This window comes from Gobio gobio (genome assembly GCF_949357685.1).
Source record: "Gobio gobio genome assembly, chromosome: 19".
Taxonomy (NCBI): domain Eukaryota; kingdom Metazoa; phylum Chordata; class Actinopteri; order Cypriniformes; family Gobionidae; genus Gobio; species Gobio gobio.
In genome coordinates, this window is record NC_137112.1 from 35595298 (window position 1) to 35621653 (window position 26356).

The 26356-nt window shown below is 36.6% G+C and overlaps 2 protein-coding genes across 2 annotated transcripts; one reads left to right on the top strand and one right to left on the bottom strand.

The window, feature by feature from the left end:
• Nucleotides 1-700: 700 nt before the first annotated feature.
• ptpdc1a (protein tyrosine phosphatase domain containing 1a) lies at nt 701-20031 on the bottom strand. Its single transcript, XM_079845308.1, has 10 exons — nt 19834-20031; nt 14594-14692; nt 12569-12740; nt 9180-9260; nt 8970-9088; nt 8163-8300; nt 6877-8027; nt 6562-6747; nt 2675-2785; nt 701-2537 (listed from the first exon to the last, which is right to left on the bottom strand). Exons 2-10 carry the CDS (start codon nt 14682-14684, stop codon nt 2403-2405), a joined length of 2184 nt encoding a protein of 727 aa, XP_079701434.1. The 5' UTR covers nt 14685-14692; nt 19834-20031; the 3' UTR covers nt 701-2402.
• Nucleotides 20032-23139: 3108 nt separating this feature from the next.
• barx1 (BARX homeobox 1) lies at nt 23140-25965 on the top strand. The gene is made up of 4 exons (XM_079844061.1): nt 23140-23704; nt 24680-24971; nt 25117-25201; nt 25297-25965. The coding sequence occupies exons 1-4, from the start codon at nt 23503-23505 to the stop codon at nt 25462-25464; spliced, it is 747 nt and encodes a 248-aa protein (XP_079700187.1). The 5' UTR covers nt 23140-23502; the 3' UTR covers nt 25465-25965.
• Nucleotides 25966-26356: the final 391 nt, after the last annotated feature.

Below are 26356 nucleotides of genomic sequence, written 5' to 3' on the forward strand. Positions count from 1 at the left end.
AAAAAGTGCTTTTTTTCCCCCATTTTTGAACTGACACTATTGGCATAATGCAAAAAAAAGATTAGTAAAGTCAACAGATTTTAATAATAGACCTACAAATAACAGACCTAAAAATAAAATAATGATGCTGCCATCTTTCTAAAGTCATTTCACCCCCTGTAATCAGGGTCCAAATCTCAGGTGAAAATTGTCAGTTTGACCCCCCTCTAAAAAACATGGATTACTCAGTAAATGTACATCCATGCCATTTAATATGTTTGCTTTCCTCCCTACATATGTTTGTCTTTCTTCTTCAAAAATAAATAAATAATGAGCTGGGGAAGTTTGAAATTTGGTGATATGAGATATATTTAAAAGGTCTAAGCGAGTCAACCACTCATGAGATGTCTGAGAGAAAGTTCCACATCTCATAAGACCAAGACTTATGATTAGGTATAATCATCAACATATTGTAGTTAAATGAACAATTTGGAGCATACTTAAATCAGATTTATTGATAGGGTATGTAGTAATATGTAGAAGCAATAATGTAGACAAATGTATAGCTGTAAGAGGATCTTACAATAAACTGCACATATTTTAAGTAGAGGATTTTTAGCACGTTCTTAATCTTTGAAACACTGGTTAAAGTGCTAAGAACACATAATGTTGTTTCGATATTCCCCCCGGATGCTACGTACATCATCTCAGAAGACAAGGTGGCCAAATATCTTTATTTTCTATAAACATAAAGAGAGGGCCAGCCTAGAATAAATTAAACCAGATGAACTTCCTGTTCATCTCTGGAAAAAAAAAAGTGTTCACAGCACAAACCTAAATTCAGATTCATCTTCAGATTTGGCATACCTTTCAATTAGAATATAAAACACCATTTATCACACTCTGGTGGATTTATGCATGGAAAATTACTTTCTGACCTAGCAGAACATGAGGCAGGGAAAAGGGCGCTCTTTTACGCAACTTGAGTTTGTTTGATGCACTGCTGGCAATAATTACGGCTGCAGGGCAGCTCCAGAACAGCCTGAATGAAAATATCCAGACACACAAGACAAGACAGAGACTTATAAAAAGCATTCTGTATTTCAAACATGCCAAGTACTTTGAAGCCTTCATGTGTTATCTTGCCTTATTCAAAAGCTGCGTGGAGTTGGTTGCAGAGCAACACTTCAAAAATTACAGTAGGAAACAGAACTATCGGAATTATTATTTGCAGCATTAGCTGACCCATATGACCCCACTCTAATTGCAATGGTGAGGTTTTCTTTCATGAAAATCCAGAAGATTTATTTAATAGTGTAATAAAGAAACGTGCTTAATGAAGGCAAAGTTGATTTAGTGTATTAATGAGACACTACAGCAAAGAGAATATTCAGATCTTTATTTTATAATAGACTTGAATGAAAATGTAATAAATAAAAAATATAGTGCTTTGGAAAAATCCACAATAATCTGTCTTTAGGAATCGGACAAGAAAACATCTTACAATTCTTCCACGGACATCAATGAATAAACATGTATTCTGCTGGCTACATGACATTTACTTAAAAAGACAAGACAATGATAGCAGTTTAGTTGACAAATGAGGTCCGTTTCAACACCACAGTGTTATCTAGTACTAAAACAACACATGACAAACATATTAGTACTTATTCCTTTCTATTTTTTTGTATTAAGTTCATTAAAAGAAGCAGCTTAGTTATAAATAATGCCAATAAAAGGTAAAGAGCATCCTGCAGGGCAGTACTTTGCGTCATTGTATTATTGTATTGATACATTCTTAAATTATTCTATTCTTAATGTAAACTGCGTTGCATTATGAATGAAAGCATTCAGTTGTCCTCTATTGTACCTTTCATACAAACCTTTAAATTGCAAAGGCAAGAATCAGCAAATCTGGCAATTTGCTTCATTCAATAAAAGTATTAAAGACTGTTGCACAGTGATATTATTTTGGTTTAGTCAATGATGAGGTACATCTAACATCATTTGTCTATTCCAACAGTATTATACGACAAACACATTTTCATGAGAATCCTCAGTTCGTTAGAGCAAAACAAAAGCATCAAAATAAATACATGACATACTTATTAATAAATAGTTTCCTCAGTTAGCTAATAAATATTGTGTACCAAAAATAAACTATTAAGGAACAAAATTAGAAAAATAGCCTAACAAAACCTTGTGGCACATACATGTATGGCAGTAGTTATTGTTCTCTCACAAATAAAATATGTTAAAATGCATTATTTGAATGAGTAATCATGGCAAAGACACCACTGAAAACAGAAGAAAAAAAAAACACTAAACCTTTTAGTTTGTGCCTTTGTGTTTCCTTTTCCTTCAAAATGACAGTGCAGACTCTAGATTTCAGTTTCCACATCCAGTGCGTCTCACCATCTTGATCAGGGTACGTGGGAACAGTGGCAGGTCAGCTCAAGCTCTTCCATTGCTTTTGTCCTCATATCATTGAGGACAGGGATCATGACGTCTTTCAGAGTCTTATAGATTAACCGTCCATTCTCTGAATCGGAGGAAATCTGGATAAGACCAAGATTACAATCACATAATTAAGATAAACAATTTAAAAAGTCCCACAAAACCGTACTAGGTGAAAAAGAAAACACATCTTCAATTCAATTGCACCAGTAGTACTATTTTCGTAGCCTTGACTTACCCAAGTAAATGCTTTGATTGTGCGTTCAAAAAAGGCATTCTCTACCTCCTCTGGTATTTTAAGCAAATGAGCAGCGCAATCAAGAATACACAGAAGGGTTTGTTTTTGTCCCTAAATAACAAGGAGAAACAGATGTTTTAGCATACACATAATCCATTTAGATGGTCAAAAAAACAAGTCACATTTGTAATGAAATATACTCTAAAGCACTGGTTCCCAATCACGTGGCCGGAGCCCACCAGGGGGCATCTGCAAACTTCCATGGAATCCCTGATAAGTCTAAGGGGACTATTATGCAAAATTGACTTTTGTATGGTGTTTGAACATAAATGTGTCGGCAGCACTGGTGGAGGAAGTACTGAATCTCAGTACTTAAGTAAAAGTACAAATACCTAGTACCACAATGACAACCCTACTTAAGTAAAAAGTAAAAAGTACCTGATTTTAAATGTACTTTAAGTATTAAAAGTAAAAGTACTTGCATAACAATTTATTATCTTAATGTCTATTCTAATCATTAAAAAAAAAAACTGTATGGCTGTGGCCTTTTAATTAAGTTAGTTTTGGGTTAATGTAATTGTGCTTACCATCTATGGCCCATTTTACATTCTGACTTACAATTCTGCAGAGTTAAATATCGTTATACTGAAGCAATATTCTCACCCGTGTTCAATCAGATTTATTTTTACCTTTTATAAAGGGTATTTCCCCCCCCAATCTTATTAAAGGGTTAGTTCACCCAAAAATGAAAATTCTGTCATTAATTACTTACCCTCATGTCGTTCCACACCCGTAAGACCTCCGTTCATCTTCGGAACACAAATTAAGATATTTTAGTTGAAATCTGATGGCTCTGAAAAGCCTCCATTGGCACAATGCACAGTACACTCTCAAGACCCTTAAAAGGTACTAAAGACGTCGTTACAAAGTCCATCTCACTACAGTGGTTCTAAAATAACTTTATGAATCGGTGAGAATAGTTTTTGTGCGCAAAAAAACCCTAAATAACGACTTATATAGTGATGACGATTTCGAAACACGGCCTCATGAAGCTTCGAAGCGTTATGAATCAGTGAGTCGAATCATGATTCGGATCGCGTGTCAAACCGCCAAACTGCTGAAATTTGGCGATCCAAACTGCTGATTCGACTCACTGATTCATAACGCTTCGAAGCTTCATGAGGCCGTGTTTTGAAATCGTCATCACTATATAAGTCGTTATTTAGGGTTTTTTGCGCACAAAAACTATTCTCGCCGATTCATAAAGTTATTTTAGAACCACTGTAGTGAGATGGACTTTGTAACAACGTCTTTAGTACTTTTTAAGGGTCTTGAGAGTGAACCGTGCATTGTGCCAATGGAGGCCTTTCAGAGCCATCAGATTTCAACTAAAATATCTTAATTTGTGTTCCGAAGATGAACGGAGGTCTTACGGGTGTCGAACGACATGAGGGTAAGTAATTAATGACAGAATTTTCATTTTTGGGTGAACTAACCCTTTAAATATAGGATATGCTTCAGCTTTCCTTTTATATTCTTACATTTTATCAATACGTTAAATTAGAAGAAGACAATATAGGGCTGTTACCAATCAAATTAAATATTGGAAAGAATGTTTAAACATGAAGCTAAACTGCCAGTAGGTGGCGGCAGGTCTTAATGAGTGAATCATTGAGTCGATTCGTTCAAACGGCTGATTCGTTCAGGAATGAGGGTGGCCCTGTCCCAAATGGCTTCATGTGCACTTTCAGTCTTGTGGCCATTGTCATTTTAGGTCTCAGAAGGGTGCTCGCCAGCGCCCCCTTTGAGGTCGATATGCGCCCTCGATGCGCACTTCTGCCGAGCCCGCACTGGAGGGGGTTAGGCAGCGGACTTCTTCCAAGCAGTCAAAGCGGCAATACGTTGTGAAATTGCGGACTCAGAGGAAGACCGCAAGGTTTTAGGGGGCCATTTGGGACAGGGCCGCAGTCGTTTATGAACAGGTCATTGAATCTTTGATTCAACCGATTCATTCAAAACGCTGAATCATTCAGTAACGCTCTGTTGCTGTGAGATGCGTTATGGTTCTGCTGTGATCTTTGTTTGGAACTATTTTCGCAGCTGAAATAGAACAAAAACAGTCCATATTGCATCTAAAATTTTTGTTTTAGTGACTTTTTGTTAAATAATTAGTAGTGATGGTATTCAGGAAAACAACACTCTTGGTCAGGTGATGTTTTAAACTGTATTATATGTTATAAATATAAAAACTCCACATTTTGAATGTTTACTGCAGTGTGTGACTGAGTTTCTCTGTGTGAGCGGCACTCATTTGTTTCCATTTCTCCTCATGAGGCTGCGCGAGCCTAAACAGCGCAACCTTGTTACCGTCAGTTCATTACAAGAGGACAAGCGTTAATGTCGAGCCCTGAAACTGATCAGAAAATGTAACGGTACGTTGTAGAAATGTAGTAGAGTAGAAAGTATAATTATTGCTGCAAAATGTAACTAAGTAAAAGTAAAAAGTATGCACTATTGATTCTACTTAAGTAAAGTACAGGTACGTGAAAAATGTACCTAAGTAAAGTAACGAAGTATTTGTACTTCGTTACATTCCACCACTGGTCGGCAGTGTGTGTACACAACCACCCTATAATGGCACAAATCCACCCACTGTTTGTTTTTAATTCCCATAAATCATAAGCAGTGTCTCAGAATAATAATGTGACGTCACATTGCGCAGGCCCCGCCCACGACTGCGGGCAGACTCTACCCTATTGGCATAGACTCCGCCCTGAGTGAGCTGTACACTGTCTGCCATCTTTTTCCTCCTCGCCAGAGCATTTAACAGCAGCATTCAAGTAAGAAATGTATTAAAGCTAAGTTAGTCAATCAAGAGCAATAAGCGCTTGTCTGTTTTTCTGTTTGTTCGTTTCATATTAACAGCATATACAGCATGTTATGCTGCTTTCACTTTAATACACAGCTCTAATATATGCATGCAATTTCTTTAATTGCTGTTTACGTTTACGAATGTGTTTATGTGAACTTTGTGTGTTTTTGACATAACATGTATTTGACAGTTTAAGCGCAATAAGACGTGAAAGAGAACTTTGTTTAATACTCACAGGACACGCTGTCTGACAGCCAGCTTTCTGTGCGCGTGTTTCGGTTTGTGTGTGCTCATTAAACCGTACATCAGAAGTTTAGACTGATGCATGCAGATAATACACTTTCATGATGATGAAGAACTGCAATGCCACGTGAGCGTGATCGCGATAGAAATGATAATTAAAACCAAATAGATGTTTTAGTTTCAAAGGCACGAGCTGTACAGGCTCTGCCCTCTTCTGGAAAGGGGTCAGGGAGCAGCAGCTCATTTGCATTTAGATATACATGCACGAAAACAGCATGTTTTTCCTTCCACTTAAAAATGGGCATTTACAACATGGTATAATAAATGATCTGTGGGGTATTTTGAGCTGAAGTCTCTCTCTTTCACCGGAAGGTCCAGTTATGATATTTTGGTTAAACATTATGAAGTCAAAACATAAAAAAAAGAAACATCCATGGATGAATGGTTCACAATAAGATCTATCATGCATTTACAAAATAGATAAGGTGAATTTTAATTTCATGCTGACTTGAATTACAATGTTAAAAACATTAAAAATCAAGACATTAAGCTGACGTGTTTTTGAGCTTGCTTACGACAAAAATACATCAGAGGTACATATCAGGAGAAGGGCTAATACAGTCGAATACTGTCTCGGACAAAGCGGGAGTTTGGAGTCAAAAAGGTTTACAACTTAAAGGTTTACAACTAACCTCTAAACTTTAGTTTACAACTAAAAGGTTGCAAAAAGGTTTACACTGCTCTGAAGACACTTTTCCATGTAGCTTGGTACCTTGTCGAGTGAATTCAGAGCATCTTGGGGATTGAAACGGTTTCCAGCCAAAGTCTCCACATCCTCTTTTGTGATGATTGGTTCCTTCAGTTGCTCTAGCCAAGACCACATGAGCGTGGAGAGCACAACAGGATCTCTTTCGGTGCACAGCCTCTCCCATGCACCTTCACGGGAGTTCAGATCTGTCTGAGGGGCAACAGCGATTGGGGAAATGACTGAAAGTTACTGAGTTGCATTATAGAAGAACAGGATATGGAATTGAAGTTCTGAGACTCAATTCATCCAAAAATCTATGGAATAAAACAAAGCTCCTACCTGCCACACTGAGACTGTGCTGAGTTCCTCTCCATCAATGTCCATCGTGAGAGCTTTGGCCACAAACAGATGACGAGTCTCAGGTGAGAGTTCACTTTGAAGCATTAAAATAGGAACATCTGTGAATTGTTGTGTGACATCAGAGGTTGTGTTTTCATTAGGGCTCAGGTGACTTTTGCCGCCTTGACTCGTTGAGAACATTGTACTGCTGTCATTGGTCCTCCCTAGAAAGCCGTAGGACATGCTACGCTTTGCCTCCTTCAGAGGTACCCGTTTTGCGGAGACAGGAGAACAGGATGCATGGCCTTCAACTTCTTTGGATTGTACCAAGGAGCTACAGGAACCAGTTAAAGAACCATGTTTGGGACTGTTGTTGATTTCAGATGTCAACGGAGATGGCAGAAGGTCAGGGGTTTGTGTAGCTAATCTGCTCTGCGACGAATACATTTCAGTAAAGTTTAACCCAGATTTGCGGCCAAAAGCAATCTGTGGACTTTGTAGTACCTGCACTCTTGGGCCCAGTTTGTGCAAGGCTGAGTCGCTATAGCTAAGACATTTTCTCAAGATGAGCTGAGACTTGTAGGTATTATCTACCGTCGGCCATCTCCAGAGAACATCAAACTCCTGGTCGCTATAGAGTGGCCGGTCATGAGGTGGATCACACTGTGTTCCTTTAAGAAGCAAGCTGGGTTGGTCAGGAGAGCGAGGTGAGGATATGGGAATCCCTTTCCCCCTCATCTCTTTCCCTAACTGCTGAAGGGCTTGCAGCGAGACTGTCTTCTCCACTTCCTCCGTGAGGTCCGGGATGTCTAATACCTCCCCTTCCACCGTTTGCCGGTTCTCTGCAATGTCCAGTAGGAGCCTGCAGACCAGGTGTATGATCTTTGGCATGTTCTTCATGTGTCGCGCTTCATAGCCGTGCAGCAGGTGCCGCTGACGAGTCAGGTACTGCGACAACGTGACAGCGTGAGCTTTGGGCTCGGCACACGAGAATACACTCCGCAGTGGCACAAGGAACTGGGCGAACTCTCGCACACAAAGCAGTTGGCCACGTGTCTGGATGGAATTTGGACGTTTAGCTCTAACAAACAAAATGGCCTGATCTGCGCTCATCCGGGATGTGAATACTAAGAAGCATGCTATTAAGACACCTATGAGAAGACGAATGTGCATGAAGGGTAGTTAATAATCAGATAATCAGTAAAAATGGATCAAAGCAAAACTACTGCAGTTATCTTCTTCAATTCTTCAATTATCACTGCAAAATGTTCTATCAAAATACTGACCTGTTCTGCCAAGTCCAGCATGGCAGTGGACAGCTATTTTGCCCTCTTGCATGGCAAATGACATCACCTTCACCATGTCAAGAATAGTAGTCAAGGATGCCACACCATAGTCCTTCCAGCCAAAGTTGTAAAAATAAACTGGAAAAAGTTCAATACAAGTCTTGTAAGATGAAACATATTTCTGCAATTCGAGAAAATCAGTTCAGACCGATATTTGTTTGTTTTTTTGCTTTTAGCTCAGAATCATGGGAATTTGTCATGGCCACCAGTGTCTTTCCATCCTAGAATGCTATTAAGTATAAAACATTATCTCTGATGTGATGGAAATGCCACCGTGGTGGGTGCCATTTCATTAAAGATTATAAAAGTCAAGGGGGCCGAAAGACCCCACAGTTGAAGAAACGCTTCAATATATCTATGTTTATGTAAAAGCAAACATAAATTATCTAACACACGCAGGACCTCTTCCTTCATTTGAGAGATGTTTCGTGCATGTTTGGGCATGCTGTGCTCCCGGGAAAATTGTGCCATACATAGTTTCCTAGAAAGTGCCGTCTATAAGCACAGCAGCACTCTCTTGAGAGCTCGTTAAGGGCTACCAATCCCTCTAAGCCTCAATGCCTGAATAGAAGCTGAACAACTGCATGATCACTACTTTTAAAAGCAAACATTGCTTAAAAGGTTCTTTAGCTTGGCAAACACTTTGACAATTTAATGTGATATCAGTAAGGATTTATCCCAGCCTGATTCGCCCGACTACCGATGGAGGAATGGGCGTATGTTTGTGTGCATGTGTGAGCTACTCACTCCCTGCCTCCATGAAAACCTCTGGGCGATAGGTGAAACCACTCTCTGGCTCCAGAGTGCTGCCGCAGCTGGCGTGTTCCCCTGGACGCTGCAGGTTGATTACGGTCTTTAAGCCACACCTAGAAGGAAGGAAGATTAAGCATCAGCAAAGTCAGCCCTGGAGCATCTTGGGAATCACTTACTGGTAGCTTGCCGATGAGTTCAACATACATATGATACTGTTCGATGATGTTAAATTTTTCAATGATTTCAGTTGAAGGTCTTGCCATGGCTAACAGGTTATCGGTTATCCTGTGAACAGAGTATGAATTAGATATCAACAAAATATCTGACTGAATATCAATACAAATATTACAAAATAAGAATGGAAAAGGAAATTATGAGTTTCAACTATTTCTATTAGGCTATATTCATGGAAAATAAAGTAAAAAAATGTAATTAAATAAAATGTCCAAGATGAACAAGAAGTTTAGATAGATGGAAAATTAAATAAAATAAATTATTTAATTTATTTATTATACAAGAAGTTTAGATAGATTGAAAATAAAATTAAATAAAATATATTATTTTATTTATTTATTATATAGAGGCCAAAACTCAAAAGTGCAAGAAGTGCAACGTGCAGCAAAATGTTTTAGGGACCAAAACGTTTCACTGAACACCACAAAATCGGCCTTTGTATAATAAGTTTATGTGTGCATTTTTCATTCTTCGATCTTTGAGCTATTTTTCATGGAAGGTTGTTTCCGTCACAGAATATATGTTTTTTAAAGTTTACATTTACAGTTTACATTACATTTTTCTTAGAACTGCGTGATATACACTCGCAACTGGGAGTTATAAAGTCAGAATTGCAAGATATAAAGTTGCAATTGCGTGTTATTAATTCAAAATTGTGATATAAAATGTCGCAAATATCTTTTACATTGTTTATTCCATGGTGGGCGCAAGCTTCCATCATTTTTGGATGGCTTTTTTGGCACTACGCTATTTCTTTTTTATTTATTTATTTATGTATTTACAGTGCATCCGGAAAGTATTCACAGCACTTCACTATTTCTACATTTTGCAATGTTACAGCCTTATTCCAAAATGGATTAAATTCATATTTTTTCCTCAATTCTACAAACAATACCCCATATTGAGAATGTGAAAGAAGTTTGCTTGAAATCTTTGCAAATTTATTACAAATAAAAAGCTAAACAAAAATCACATGTACATAAGTATTCACAGCCTTTGCCATGACACTCAAAATTGAGCTCAGGTGCATCCTGTTTCCACTGATCATCCTTGAGATGTTTCTACAACTTGATTGGAGTCCACCTGTGGTAAATTCAGTTGATTGGACATGATTTGTAAAGGCACACACCTGTCTATATAAGGTCCCACAGTTAACAGTTAATGTCAGAGCACAAACCAAGCCATGAAGTCCAAGGAATTGTCTGTAGACCTGAGACAGGATTGTATCTAGGTACAGATCTGGGGAAGGGTACAGAAAAATTTCTGCAGCATTGAAGGTCCCAATGAGCACAGTGGCCTCCATCATCCGTTAATGGAAGAAGTTCGGAACCACCAGAACTCTTCCTAGAGCTGGCCACCTGGCAATCCCTACAGTGAAGCATGGTGGTGGCAGCATCATGCTGTGGGGATGTTTTTCAGCGGCAGGAACTGGGAGACTAGTCAGGATCGAGGGAAAGATGAATGCAGCAATGTACAGAGGCATCCTTGATGAAAACCTGCTCAAGAGTGCTTTGGACCTCAGACTGGGGCAAAGGTTCATCTTCCAACCAAGATAACAAAGGAGTGGTTAAGCGAAAACATTGTGAATGTATTTGAGTGGCCCGGCCAAAGCCCAGACTTGAACTAGACATGTATACGATATGTCACAATAATGAACATGCACAATATTGTTATCGTGGGCACTTCAAAATACTGTGAATAATTATTTATTACAAATTATTCCGATTTTTAGAATGCATTTTTAAAATACTTTACCCATCAGCCGTTTAAAATGAACAACATGTCAAAGAGGAATGCGCACTGATGTAAACAGGAGTGAAGGAGAATGAAAATACTGAAAGAAAATGCACATTCACACTCTCTGGCAGCAAAGGGCGCTGATGGAACAGCAGAAATACAACTGTTTCCCTGGTAATCCTCGTAAACAAAACACTCTACTAAACACACAGCCATTCAGATTTCTGTATTCGCTATGGTGCTCATCACATCACCAAAGACTTAATACTTAAAGACTTCAGGCTATTCATTTTCAAACTTAAACATTTTATATTTTCATATGGACTAAATTACATGCCCTAGATATTTTTGAATATGTTCTGATTCTTTGTTGTTCAGTCACACACTTTACAATAAGGCTCCAAACTGACAAAAAAATAATAATTCTAAAGCATTTATTAATCTTAGTTAAATGTAAATTTTCGCATTTAATAACGCATTATTAAAGTCAAAAGTTGTAACTATTATTTAATGGACCTGAACTAACACTAACTAAAAGTTGCTTTTTTTAACTAACGTTTTCAAAGAAGAATAATTTCTGTAAAAAATGTAGCTATTCGCTCTTTGTTAATGTTAATGCATTAACTGGTGAGACATTATTGTAAAGTGTCACCTATTGTACTTTATAATTCTTTTGCACTTTAATCTGTTTTAAATATTTGTTTACTTTATACATTTTTGTGTATTGCTTTATTGTATTTAAATGTTTGGTTCTTTTTGTTACAAGAAATTTATTAAACCTGTTATAGTATGACAACTTTCAATATCGTGATAATACCGTATACCGTGATAAAAGCTTCAGCAATTAATCGCAACATGAAAATTTGATAATGGCACATGCCTAACTTGAATATCTCTGGAGAGATCTGAAAATGGCTGTGTAATATGAATATGCTCCCCATCCAACGTGATGGAGCTTGAAAGGTCCGGCAAAGAAGAATGGGAGAAACTGCCCAAAAATAGATGTGCCAAACTTGTAACATCATACTCAAAAAGGCTTTAGGCTGTAATTGGTGCCAAAGGTGCTTCAATAAAGTATTGAGCAAAGGCTGTGAATACTTATGTACATGTGATTTTTTTTTTCCCTTTTTTTCCTTTTAATAAATTTGCAAATATTTCAAACAAATTTCTTTCACGTTGTCATTATAGAGTATTGTTTGTAGAATTGAGGAAAAACAATACAAATAACATAACAATAACTGTAACATAACAAAATGTAGGAAAAGTGAAGCACTGTGAATACTTTCCGGATGCACTGTAGGCATATCAGTATCGATAAGATAAGAAAGATAAGATAAGATAAGATAAGATAAGATAAGATAAGATAAGATAAGATAAGATAAGATAAGATAAGAAAAGATGGACTGGCCATCTGTCCAAGATAGACATGCAGTTAGGAGAATGGTTGGGGGGGGAACTCAAACTTAGCCCTACCATTTTTGTTGCATTCAACTAACAGTGTTTCTGAGTTTTGAAATGTCTAGGACTAACACAATGAACGGACGTTGAATGTTTGATATGTTTACTTCAAACAAAACACATTAATCAGTTTCTTCTGACAAGAGAGCAAGAAGACAGCTTACCAAGAGGAGTACAGTCCTTTGATGGCTTGTTCTTTGTCGCTCCAGCGAGAAGGGTTCTCATATTTGCATGCTCGACCACCACACGCCATGGAGCACTGCATATGTCCTGGGATGACATGCCTTAAAGTCTCACCCACCTTGGTGTACTTTGCAGTCGGTACTCTGACATTTACTGGAGAGATAGATGAAGAAAAATTAAGATTCAGAATTTAGTGATCAGGCTAAGTAGGTTCAACTTAAACATGACGTTACATCCATAGCCTGTGATGTCAGTCTGCGCCTCGGACATGCTAAGTGCCACAATAACCCTCTGTGAAGAGGAAGTCAGAACTTCTAAAGCTGAGCTACGTCTCCTCCTCAGGATCTTCGGCAAGATCTCGGAGGCAGAGTGCCGACGCGTCTTTCGAAAACCCATTAAGATATCGTCTACCAGGGAAGCGCAAGCCCGTCTCTGCATGTCTCTCGTCTACATTCAGCACAGCCTGAACAAACTAAGAGTTGACCCCAGAGCAGTGAATCATCGCTACACAATCGCCCAGCTGCACAAAAGGGGCATTAGAGACCAATACATCAGTTCATCAGTTGCACTTGAAGGGAGGTCTCCATGGTGACCAAGTCCAAAGTCAGTAGGAGGCAGGTGGAAGAGAAACAGGATGATGTGTTTTATGGAAATGATAAAGACAGCTCCGGTTGTGTAACCCTGCGTGCATTTCCACAAAATGAGGCTGAAATTACACCTTTTCTACTAATGCATTCTAACTGCTGCAGTGAATACAAAGACGTTATGTAACTCAGAGCACAAAAACGGAATACTACATAAAAGAAAAAGCAGTTTCATCATTCGTCAGTCTCCTCAGCATTTGAAGAGGCTTATGAAATAATGGAAATGAGTTTGAAGCTCTTGTTAGCATGGCCATTAGAGTGCCCTTTCTCACCTAAACCACTTGAATTCAGAGAAGATTAAAAGGAGATTCATTGTCTCTGTATTCAAAGGAGCCAATGGAGATGGAATTAGTCATTTAAAGTAGATGGGGGAAAAACAAAAAACTATATGATGTCTGTACCAGTCTATATATATATAAAAAAAACGGTGTACTCTACCGTTCAAAAGTTTGCCGTCGGTAGGTTTTTTTTATGTTTTTGAAAGAAGTCTCTTATGCTCAAAAAGGCCACATTTATTTGATTAAAAAAAAACAGTATAAACATTAATACTGTGAAATATTAGTACAAATTTAAATGTAATTTATTCCTTTAATGTCAAAGCTTTATTTTCAGCATCATTACTCCAGTCTTCAGTGTCAAATGATCCTTCAGAAATCATTGTAATATGATGATTTGCTGCTCAAGAAACATCATAAACATTATCTTCTTATTATCAATGTTGAAAACTGTTGTGCTGCGTAACATTTTTGTGGAAACCATTTTTTTCAGGATACTTTGATGAGCAGAAAGTTTAAAATAACAGCATTTATTTGAAATAGAAATATTTTGTAACATTATACATGTCTTTGCTGTCACTCTTGAAGCATTTAATGTGAACTTGCTAAATAAAAGGAAACAATGAATCCACAAAATTTGTATTTAAATGGTTTATTATAATATAATACAGTATAGCCTAAACAAGCTCCAGTGCTCTTATTTTTGATGTAAAATATAATAAATTAAAGTCCAATTTATCATCCATGCAGTATATAACTAAAATTATATTATACTTAAACACAATGCAAATATTTTCTTTATGATCCATTTTCGAGTTAATCAGTAATGATAAATTAATTGAATAGGATTTAAAAATGATATTGTAACATACATAAAACTTTTCTTTCTGTAACAAATAGGGCTCCGGTGATTCAACAAAATAAAACAAACTTAAACATTTTATACACACACACAAGGCTATCAATCATTTCTGTCTGTTCAGTTCTTGTATATCAGAATCTCATCTTATTTGTTTTCGATTAAAGTCTGTGCATTAACTATTACAAATATCTCCCAGCCACAGGTACAGAAATAGCAGTATAATACCTGGCTCCATGTCAGTGTTGGTCTCTCTGCTGTTAGCTGAACTGCCGGTGGTGTAGGGCAGGTCACTCAATAAACTGACGCCTGCTGCCATGGCCGACACTGAAAGGTGGGAGCAAACATGGTGTCAAAGCCTCAGACACAAAACAATGGCAGAGAAAACGGTCAAGACACAACATAAATGAGGAAGTTGTAAGGCTGGTTGCCTTGGAGTTTTCCCTCCTGAGTCCTGGGTGGAAATTATACAAAAGTGTGGTGCTGTGTCTCACGCTGGATATTGTGTGACTGCAAGTGGCATATATAATGAGCTCTCGCAACCTCTTATATATAAGAACAGTGTAAAATAAATAACCTTACGCATTTAAATGAGACCTTGACTCTTGAGGAAACAGACAAACAAATACAAATAAACCCTTATGATGTTGTTGTTCTTCCATTTAGACTAATCAAATCAAGATTTTCACAGGAATCAACCTTTTACATTATTGGGAGGACTACAGATTTCCAATCTCTTGTTGATGTGTGTATATACTGTAACGGATTTTTCACATATACATATCCTAGCATGTACTTAGAAGCTATGGAAACTTCAATGTGTCAGTTTAACCCTACAGTGACCACTGCATATCATGTGTCAACGGCTGACTACTCACATTACCATTGGGACTGAAATAGCCATTACTTTAATCACAGGTAAGAGTGCCAATGACTATAACCATCCTGCTCAAAAAGTTATTACTTCTGGATTTTCATATTACTGCATGTTAGTATTTTGCATGCTAAATTATTTTGGTTTGATAAAGGCAAGATATTGTTATTGTACAAAATTGATATTCCTAATCACTGACGCTTCAAAATGTAACTCCCCTTAGTGCTTTCAAACTACATTCAACAAACTCAGCACCAAAATCATACCTTTTCTAACTAACAATAAATATTGTAGCTTATAATAAAATAACCTACATACTTCAACTGAAAATTCCTCTAAGAGGAATCGATCTATCCATCTATCCATCCATCTAGGGATGTCACAAGTAACTGTACTTCGGTACCAAGTCGGTACAGAAATTATAAAAATGGGACGATACCAGCATTTCTGTAGTACCGCTAGTACCAACTCCCGAGCAGTGTTGGGGGTAACGCATTATAAGTAACTTGAGTTACGTAATAATATTACTTTTTCCAAGTAACTAGTAAAGTAATGCATTACTTTTCAAATTTACAACAAAATATCAGAGTTACTTTTTCACATTAATTTGACTGACAGCTCTCCTGCCCCCATGTTGAGAAAAATAAGTGCAGAGGCGTTGTGTGTAAACATGAGGGTTATTGTGGTTCTAGACTAAATGTGAGCATTTATTTATCTCACTTGCACAATAAAGATTCTGTACTCCTTAAAATGAATAAAATCAGTCAAATGCAAAATCAGAGTACTATGCAAACCTCCAAAAATTAATTTTAAATTTTACAACTATTTTTATGCATAATCTACCTTCATATTTAATTTACCAATGTCTTGCTGCTGACCTTTGATGATGAAAATTACTAGATTTTTTGTTTTTATTGGTAAAATTTTTTTCTCCTGCATCCTATTCTACCATTCTCCAGAATGGCAGCACAGCAGAGCTGCGCCCTCTACTGTTCATGCGTGAATTTGCATTTTTACCTCAGCCTGGGGCTTATTATTTCAATTTTGGTATGAAGAGGTCTTTACCGTTGCACAAAAATATAACTTTTTTGTTAAAAAACAAAACAAAAACAGGCCCAGGTGAGACAAAGTAACGCAAAAGTAACGTAACGCATTACTTTTCTTAAAAAGTAACTAAGTAACTCAATTAGTTACTTTTTAAGGGAGTAATGCAATATCGTAATGCATTACTTTTCAAAGTAACTTTCCCCAACACTGCTTCCAAGTTTATTTGGTACCCGCAGGTGCGTTCAGTCGCTTCCGTGTTTATCTAAGCGCAGGGCTCCAGACTGTAGCCGAATATATACTAGTGTCTGTGAATATTAAACTGCAAAATACTGTTTAAATATTACTCCTGCATGTTCGTCTCTGTGTGAATGTCGGGCGATGCGCGGGCAGGAGCACACACACACATACACGAGTGACACTCGCTCGCTGTCTTTGTAGTCTCGGCCGTGTGTCACTATATGAGGACACGAACGCATAAAACGTCACTTCATGAGAATTTACCGTATCATTTGAGAAAACTGTCATTCAGTCAGGTCTTCACGGCAACCCGTCAAAATAAAAGTTTGGTTTAAAAATTTTTAAATTGGCAATATATTAGGCTACTGTTATAGCCTACAGTAGATTTAGCTACGTCTCTATGTAATAATAATACGTCTCTACTAATAATGATAATTAGGCCTATGCCTAGTATATGGTTGATTTATTTTTCACTTGATATTTTTTATAAACATTGTTTACTTTTAAACAGCATACAGCCTTTGAATGTTTATGTATTATTTACTTATAATGGTTATCATCATAAATAATAAACTTAATACATTTAATAATTTTTTTAAATAGTTAAATGAAAGAAAAAATGTAGCTGTGGTACCGAGATTGGTAAAATTTTGATGGTATTGGTACCGACTTTTGGCACAATGACATCCCTACCATCCATCCATCTATCTATATATACCGTGTGTGTGTGTGTATATATATATATATATATATATATATATATATATATATATATATATATATATATATATATATATATATATATATATATATATATACCGTGTGTGTGTGTATATATATATATACCGTGTGTGTGTGTGTGTGTATATATATATATATATAATCTTTCAACATTCAAAGTTTGTCTTGAACATTTCTTTCAGGTTAGTTTATTAATCTTCAACGATGATCGAAAGTGGAGAAGAATGCTGTTGCCTTAAGTAATGCCTATTTGCGTTAGGTTTGTATAGCAAACTTTGGCACATTCAGGATGATGTTAGCAGTCATTTGATACACCATGATTAATTCACAGTGTAAAATGAGAAGACACAGAACAGCAGAGTGGCATTATGAGACTCATTTGCATTGTAACGCACACTTCTCCTTACACACTGATCCGACAGAGACACAGTGAAACCCTGCTTGAGCCGTCCAAAAACTCAACCTGACACTAGTCAATCAGTGTGTGCTATTCATCTGATTAGAAATGGATTTTTCCTAATCCTGAATCAACACATATTTACACAAAGACAGACTTATCTCAGGTGCTATCAAGTCAGTCTTGATATGTTTATATACATGTGGAGATCGTTTTGGTTCCTAATTCATTCCTATTTTTCAGTCCTGCAATTCCAGTGTTTATAATCATTATAATGTATTTTAATAAATGAATATGCTTGCAAACATTTTTCCAGCTGTCACCCTTACAAAAGCTGTCGGAGTCTGAGCATGGGTGAATCCTTGAACGCTGCCCACTGAATTTAATCAAAGGGCGGCAATCACTTTCATCTAAACTTTGAACTGATTTTTCAAAGCATTTTCAAACAGAGTTATGAAAAGGAGTGTATACATACTTTATATCAGTGTTATTGCTAAATTTGCACAATGAGTTTATGTAGCCTGTTTAAATGCATTAATTGTTGAGTAGGCCATTAATTGGTTTCTGTTAACTTACTACTAGCTACTATTTTGACGACTGCATTGATAAAATGAGAATTGTTTATGTAATAATAAACCATAAAATAATCATTTAGAATTAAGGGCTGTAGTTTAGTCATGTCCCTTTAATGTGACATTAGGCCTGGTTTCACAGAAAGGGGTTAGATTAAGTCAAGATTATAGTTTAATTAGGATTTAAGTAGCTTTTATAAATGTGCCTTGGAAAAAAAAACATTACTGGTGTGCATCTTGAGACAAAACAATGGCACTGACATATTTAAGATATGTTAAAAAAAATGCATTTTAGTCTGGGACTAGGCTTAAGACTTGTCTGTGAAATGGAGTAAATTGTATCAGCTTTAGTCACCACAACATACTGTAAAAAAGTAATAAATGTGTTTAGTTAGGCTTACATGGCCTTCCACAGAGCTCGGGTTCAAGTGTTGCCTCCAGCCAATCATAGCATTCACTGAACCGTTGCTGTTGTTGCTGGCTCAGTGTCTGACCCTTCACATGCCCACTTTTTTTAGAAACCACTAAGTACGTGTCACTAATATTTCTTCAGCTACTGCAATCTATGCAGAGATCTATCATGGGAAACATTTGTTGAGGAATCAAGTTTATTTACATCAATAGAAGACATCAAGACTAAATTCCAGCTCAAGTTCAAGAGGGAAAACTTAATTTTATGTAATATTTGAAATATATAATATATAAATGCAACATCCAAAAATAAATACATATAATAAATTATTGTTATGCTATGCAAATTGTATGAGAATGTAATGTTGGATTACACTTTATTTTAAGGTGACAGTTACAAATATGTAATGAGTAATATTAATTAGCATAATGATAAGGGTTTGGTTTAGGGTTAGTTAGTTGTAATTATGCACAATGTGCTGTTATTAATATAGTAAGTACATGTGTAACATGTAACTAAGTCACCTTAAAATAGTGTCACCCAATGTTGCTTTGGTAAATAAATAACTAAAATAAATGAATAAATAAAATACATACATACACTTAAACATGCAACCAATATTTTTTTTCCCGACCAGTAAGCTTGGACAGACACAACAATAACAAGCAAAACACATGGGAGTACATGAAAACAATAAAAGACCAAATCTGTCTCTCTTCTGCACACTGGACAATAAAGTCATCCTCTACAGAAAAATAAATACATCACTGTTATTACAAGGAAACTTAAACTCTATAACAGCATGCGTTGAAAAGACTGAACATATGATCATGACACAAATTTCCAGATGCTCATCTGTGTGAACTTTCTTCTTTGGTCAGAGAAATGAATGTCTAATATTCATTATAGGCAGTAACATGCATTACAGCTCACACAAAGGACAATGCAGCTTGTTTTCCCCTTTGCTCTGTAGATCTAGCGTTGCTGTATGAGGATTATTATACAGTTATATACACTGCATCAAAGGAAACCGAGACAAAACGACAGTTTAGAGAGTATATCACTAGATGAACTAATTGACTGTATGGTTAATCTCTTGCGGAGCATCTCTCAGCTAGCTAAACATTAATGCTATTGCGCTAAAAGCAAAGGCTAACATTAGGGTTCGTGTGTCCTATTGTTACATACCTCGTCCCTGGAACCGGATTTTGTTAGCTACAGACCATTGCTTCCAATGGGGTCATTGTGAAATGCAAACGCATGAATCAACAGCAGACATTGTCGCATGCATTTGTATCAGTTTCGCTGCTCAACGGGATGTTACATTGTAACAAGTTGGAGGAAACAGATAAGGCCTGTAATTGGTCGATCCGCGGTCATGTGATCAAATGAGGGCTATAAAGCACGGATGAAGGGCGGTGAGCGCATGTGAGGAAATGGGACAAAACACTCGAAGAACAGCATTTGGACCCTGGCTGATTTTCATGAGTAGTGTTATTGACTTAAGGGTGCACTTGATCTACTTGAACTAATGAACTGAAATAGGCCTACTTATTGAATGGTATCACTGCCATTTATGAAATCAAAAACATTTCATAAGCAGGTCACGCATAGAAACATTATAAAATTGCCTTTTTATTTGAATACGTCTATAATGTTCAAATGTGAAAATGCTTATTTAGCATTTTTCTAGGCCCAATTTAATAACTTTATTACAAGTACAAATGTATGAGTATATGTATTAGCTATATTAGCACAAAGTTAAACTGAAAGAAAGAAAGAAAAACTCTAAAAAAATATTTGCTAAATATGCAAATGTCGTGAATGTCACCAGCACTCGAGCAATACGTGAACTCCACATTTGTGTAAAACAGAGAGACCATGCTATCCCGCTTGATTTGAGAATGATCCAAAGATCATATTTGGGATCATAAGACCTTTAGTAAAAGGAGCTCACGTGGCCAATGCCACAAATTTGTTTATAGAATGATGGCCTTGTAGCAACTCATAATGTAATAACTGCACATAAAGTAATAAGTAGGCCTATTACATTATTATTGTAATAAAATGTTCTTAATATAATAATTTTCTCAAAATGTAATACAATCTTCAGCTCACAATGTAATATTTGTTTGCATTATGAGAAATGTATTACATTATAAACTCACCAATAATAATAATATTTGCATAAATGTTTAAATATGTTGCATTCCGCAGGTAGTTTAATGACGATATGGCGAGTTTATAATGTCATACATTTCTCATAATGTAAAAATTGTTACATTGTGAGCTGAAGATATTACATTTTGAGAAAAGTATTACATTATGAACATTTAATTACAATAATAATGTACATGTTGCATTGTGAAGTTTTCGCATTATATGCAGTTATTACATTATGAGTTGCTAGGTCTGTTTAAAACTTTAAAAAAAAAAATCTACAATGTTATGACCTTTTTTTATTTAAATCAAATTTGGAATAGATTTTCAGTGTAGGTGTTTGAACTCCACTATATGCATATAATATAATACAAGGCATGCCTGATCAATTTAGAGGAATGTTGAGGATAGAGTGGCTATGGGCGTCTTGTAAGAAGCTTGGTGGCCCACATGGTTAAGCACATATTAGATTAACACAATAAGCTTTTTGCTGAAGCATGGCTTATGGTTACTAACCCCACTGGTTATTTATGCCGTTTAAAGATGCATTTGATCCGAGCAGTGATTACAATGAACGCAGATAGAGAAAGACTGACCTAAACTGGCTTTAAATATAACTATAGATAATTAGATGTGCGCATATAGTCTATACACTGATGCTTTGCAATCTGCCATTCACATTATGCCGCCTAGTGGTTGAAATCCAGAAGTGCTCCGACCAGAGGCGATGGCATCTTTCATGCTTTAGAATATTATCTTAAGAGAATAATGAGAAGGGGTTGAACGTTTGTGATGTCTTTCTTTCTTTCTTTTTTTAAGAAATAATAATTACAAGAAAAAGGAATACTGTATATCCAGATATGTATAAAAGAAGCCTAATATAATTTCGCATGACGAAGAAAATTAGAGTAGACTCGAGGAAAGAAACTAAAGAAGAGAAAGAAAAAAAAGACATGCATGCTTCCACATAAGCTAGCTTTGGCATAACGATTAATATTAAAATCGACGCGCATATGCAGTGTAAAAAAAGGAAGAAACAACCTTTCTGTCAAAAGACTGTCTCACTTTACAATTTAATATATGTTTCATTATTTGTTCAATAGCAGAATGTTATAATACAAATAATCAAAAACCAAAAAGTTGTAAGCAATTGCCTTATTGTGTCTGATGCGTAATAATATGACCTTTTGGGCGTATTGTCTATTATATTGTATGATATTGAGTACACAAACAGTAGTTTTATTGTTACACTGGTATCACCATGTTAAATGGATTTAGATTGTTTTCAGGAGAAAATTAGCAACTTGTGCTCATTCATATGAAGTTGAAAAATGTATTCAAATTAATTAAAAATAATTTCCTGACGATGGCGAATGACCTATATAATCATGGCATTGTGTTATTTATCAAAGATTTATAACACAAAGGCAAAAGCCCTTTCTGTTTTTCTATTAGGCTACAACATCAAAAACAAAAGAAAAAACTGTGGCGATTATACCATGCAGTTTAAAAGGCCAGTTAGCGTTCAACATTTATTTAAACTACATATTTTATATAAGATTTTGTGGCCCAAACTTTTACAATATTTTTCCGTTACTCCAATTCTCGCAGGACATTTTTGCGGACGTGACCCAGTTTCTTAAGTTTGAATTTAAAATAAAATCTAATCTAATCGGTAGGCTATATAGCCTACTAATAACCACCGGAATTCAAAGATCTGAATATTTAAAAAGTTGTATCATTTTATGATGAGCTCATATATCTTTATTTCGAGAGGATTTCGTTTTATTTTTGCAGGACTTTCGTTTATTATTTTCCAAGGTTAAATTTAATAAGATAGCCTAATGTGTTAATAATTGTATAACCTATAGGCCTATATTTATTAAACTGATAGATTGGAGACAAGAATTAAGACACAATGGTTGGTGAAAGATGTGATCAATCTGATGGTCAGGAACAAATAAAGATGTTCCTATAAAAAGTAGAAAGCACTTATATATAAAAGAACTATAGGAGCTAAGACTTTAAAATCAGAAATGGAAACAATTATCATAATAGAATTCATGTTTTTTGAATGAATTGCTTATTTAATGTATTTTTGGATAGGCTACAGTAGGCTAATCAAAATAGATCCTGCCAAAATATCACTTGAGCAACTTAAAATGAAACTTATTCAAATAATCGAAGACATTTAAAAAGTATAGTCGCACGACAAGTTCACTGTTTCGATAGTGTTTTCCTTTTATTTACAGAGGGTGCCCAAGCACGCCGAGGAGGAGGAGGTGTGGCGTTGTGCTAGACCTCCTTAAACTCCGATGTCTAAGTTCCTGATTCAGAGCTCAGTTGGTGCGCTAAGAACAGAAACAGGCTGCCCTCACTGGGCGGATCAGACTTCTCACTCCAGCTGCGTGGACGGGACCACACATTTCGGAACTCCCCTAAAGAAAAGAAATCAATTTCACTCGTATTTTGAGCGTCCATAGATCGAGAATCAGTCAACGTCCTCTCTTTACGTATTTCAAAAGCTCTCCACAAACGCGAGGATGATTTTTTTTAGATGATCGTCGCATCTATAAATCTAAATGGACGTTTATGCATCGGTGCTTCAAAAGGACATCTGAATCCTCAATGTGACCTCAAGGTTTCTAAAGGCTACCAGGAGGTTCGGAGAACATCTGCTACATTTAAACTATAATAATGCAACATCCTTTGGAGATTGGGGCGCACTACTACCCCCCGGATGTCCATCCAGACCAAAGGTCTCACAGGTACAGGAGTTTCATGATTGAAGAGATTCTCACAGACCATCCGGATCACAAGGTATCAAGTCCCGCTGGAGACCTTCTCAAATTTGGAGTACATGCCCTTTTGTCCGCCAGACCATACCACAACCACTTAGGTAAGTACCGTGACCTTTCAGTCAGACAATATTTTGAGATCCGGCATTGGCAATCCTTTAATCTTAACCTTCTCTTAATGCAGGGACATTCAAATCGCAGAACCTCCCTATTTGCCTACTCAAAGAGAAAAGACTCCACATTGTCTCTGCAGAATAATACAAAGCAAACCAGATATTTCAGACCGAAATATATAGCTGCAATGAAGTGGACCGAGCAAGCTTGTGAAAATTGCAAATGCACGTTCATTTCCGGCCCACTAGCCTTTCAAAAAAAAAAAAAAAAATTCACTAACATTTTTGTTTTTAATTTGCCACCTTGAGAAGTAAAAAAAAAAAAGTGATGCCAAAGTTACAACCTGCATTGAATTCACTGCACTTTTTCAAACAACTTTGAATTGAATTCCAGAAAATTCTGTTGAAAACTAAAAACAACTTTATTTCCAATCATTAAACTTGTCACAGTAACCTTAATCATTTCTACTACTCGATTTTCGGAGTAGGCCTATAGTAGAAATGATTAAGGTTACTGTGACAAGTTTGATGATTCGAAATTATGTTTTTGTAACACAGTGAGGCAACATAATGTAGCATATTTCGAGGTTGACTCTGAAATATTCATGTATATGAAAAAAAGACTGTACATTTTTAAATTTAAACCCAAATGAACCTAAGAATCTGTTTTGAAGCTTTGAAACAGTTATTCAGGATTTCTAGGATCCTTGCGTAAATATGAATTCAAAAGCGTACAGTTGTAGCTAATAGCTAGATCGATCATGGGAGAAAAATTATATAATGTAGGCCTAATTTATACTAGCCCATACTAATTTATATACCTATAGGATATAAATCAGCACATTATATCAACTTTTATCTTGATGAACCTTTATAGACCCTTCCAAACTTTTTTTTAATGCCCAAAAGTTTTAGTTCAGACAAAATATGGCTAACACATACACACAATTGTTTCATTTCCAGTCCTAAAAGCAGACCAGACCAGTATCCTGAAGTTTCCAGTGTCTCCTCTGTCCTGCTCGCTCGGGGCGCCGCTGGGCTCTGCGCTTCTGGCCGGAGCTGCGGGACTCCAGGTGGGCTCTTCGTCCCACCATCTCCCGCTGGACCTCCATCTTCGGGGTAAACTCGATCCTGGAGCTGATGCAGTGAACAAGACTAAGAAAGGAAGGAGGAGTAGGACTGTGTTTACCGAGCTACAGCTGATGGGCTTGGAAAAACGATTTGAGAAACAGAAGTATCTGTCAACTCCTGATAGGTAAACACGCCTTTAAATGTCATTTAGTTTACGTATTTAAGACAATGTCAACGTTTGACTCTTTTCCAAATGTATTATTTTGCTATGTAAAGTTTGCATGCAAAGGTGTGAGAAATGGCTTAGTCGACATCTTTCTCTTTTACAGAATAGACCTGGCAGAGTCTTTAGGCCTGAGTCAGCTTCAAGTCAAAACATGGTATCAAAACAGAAGAATGAAATGGAAAAAAATCGTAAGTTCTAATAATAGGTCTACACAACCGAACTGTCATACCTGTAAAAAATAATCATAATAATTAGGCTGATGTGTACCGTTGTTGCTTTGAAGGTGTTACAAGGAGGGGGACTAGAATCTCCGACCAAACCCAAGGGGCGTCCGAAAAAGAACTCCATCCCCACCAGCGAGCAGCTTTCGGAGCAGGAGAGGACGCGAGAAGCGGACCGCTTATCCGACGGCGGTGCTTCTTCACTTTCTGATGCAAACCAAGAGGAATAAACGAGAACATCCCGAACCTTGCGAATACGTTTGTCTCCAGGACGCAGTCGGGCCCATAATCGGCCTCTTTGGAACATTGCGCACCGATGCATTTATGATGGCACTTACACAGACCTAACCACTTGGCCTGATTTTATACAACCTATGTTTTGTCTGTTTGTTTGATTACGCCAACGTTTGCGGGCCTCGAAAAGTCATAGTGAACTTTTTTTTTCCAGGGACCAGAACGGTGGTTAGTAGTGAATGGCCTTTCTCTCAGCGTTGAAGGCTGTGGTGTCATGGACTTTTTTGTCAGCATATATTGTGCTTTTTTATGCTTTGAATTGGTATTTCAAAAAATATTAAAAAAAATAAATAATAATTAAAATATACATTTTCCGATGACAGTTTGACGTTGTGGCTATGTGGAGTTCTTTCTTAAACATGGCACTACAAAAGACAAATGACAACATGAAAGTCCATAATAATAGCATAATAATAATAAATGTAAAATTCCTCGTTGCTGTTTTTCGTTTCATGTTGTGTCAAATTCTTCCTCCATATCTCTGAGGCTGAGGCACATCGAATGCGCGCTGTGTAATTTTATGCAGAATTGTTTACGTCCTAACTGAGCGCCATCACACCGCGCATTAAACTTCTTTTGGCGTGTTTACGCAGTAAAAGTAAATATGTGGTAACACAATATTTTCGAAGTGAGGTTATTTATTTTCACAGAAAGATCCTTTTAATCAAAGACACTGGTCATGGTGCCAAGAAGAAGTGTCTGAAGTAAGCGATTTGCAGTGTGATGAATGTGTAGGCCTGTTCATTTTGCACCACATCAGGCTATTTGAAAAATATAAAATGATCTTATTCTACAGAAAACTTTGGAATTTGTCTATTTAAAAAATAC

What these genes read in the sequence shown, in the direction of transcription:
- ptpdc1a (XM_079845308.1), bottom strand. Translation starts at nt 14,684, where the DNA reads ATGGCAGCAGGCGTCAGTTTATTGAGTGACCTGCCCTACACCACCGGC. An exon ending in GCACAGTCTCAGTGTGGCAG is followed by an intron (nt 6,748 to 6,876) that starts GTAGGAGCTTTG and finishes GTTGCCCCTCAG; the next exon opens with ACAGATCTGAACTCCCGTGA. An exon ending in CTCTGAATTCACTCGACAAG is followed by an intron (nt 2,786 to 6,561) that starts GTACCAAGCTAC and finishes CTTGTTATTTAG; the next exon opens with GGACAAAAACAAACCCTTCT.
- barx1 (XM_079844061.1), top strand. Translation starts at nt 23,503, where the DNA reads ATGCAACATCCTTTGGAGATTGGGGCGCACTACTACCCCCCGGATGTC. An exon ending in ACCATACCACAACCACTTAG is followed by an intron (nt 23,705 to 24,679) that starts GTAAGTACCGTG and finishes TTTCATTTCCAG; the next exon opens with TCCTAAAAGCAGACCAGACC. An exon ending in GAATGAAATGGAAAAAAATC is followed by an intron (nt 25,202 to 25,296) that starts GTAAGTTCTAAT and finishes GTTGCTTTGAAG; the next exon opens with GTGTTACAAGGAGGGGGACT.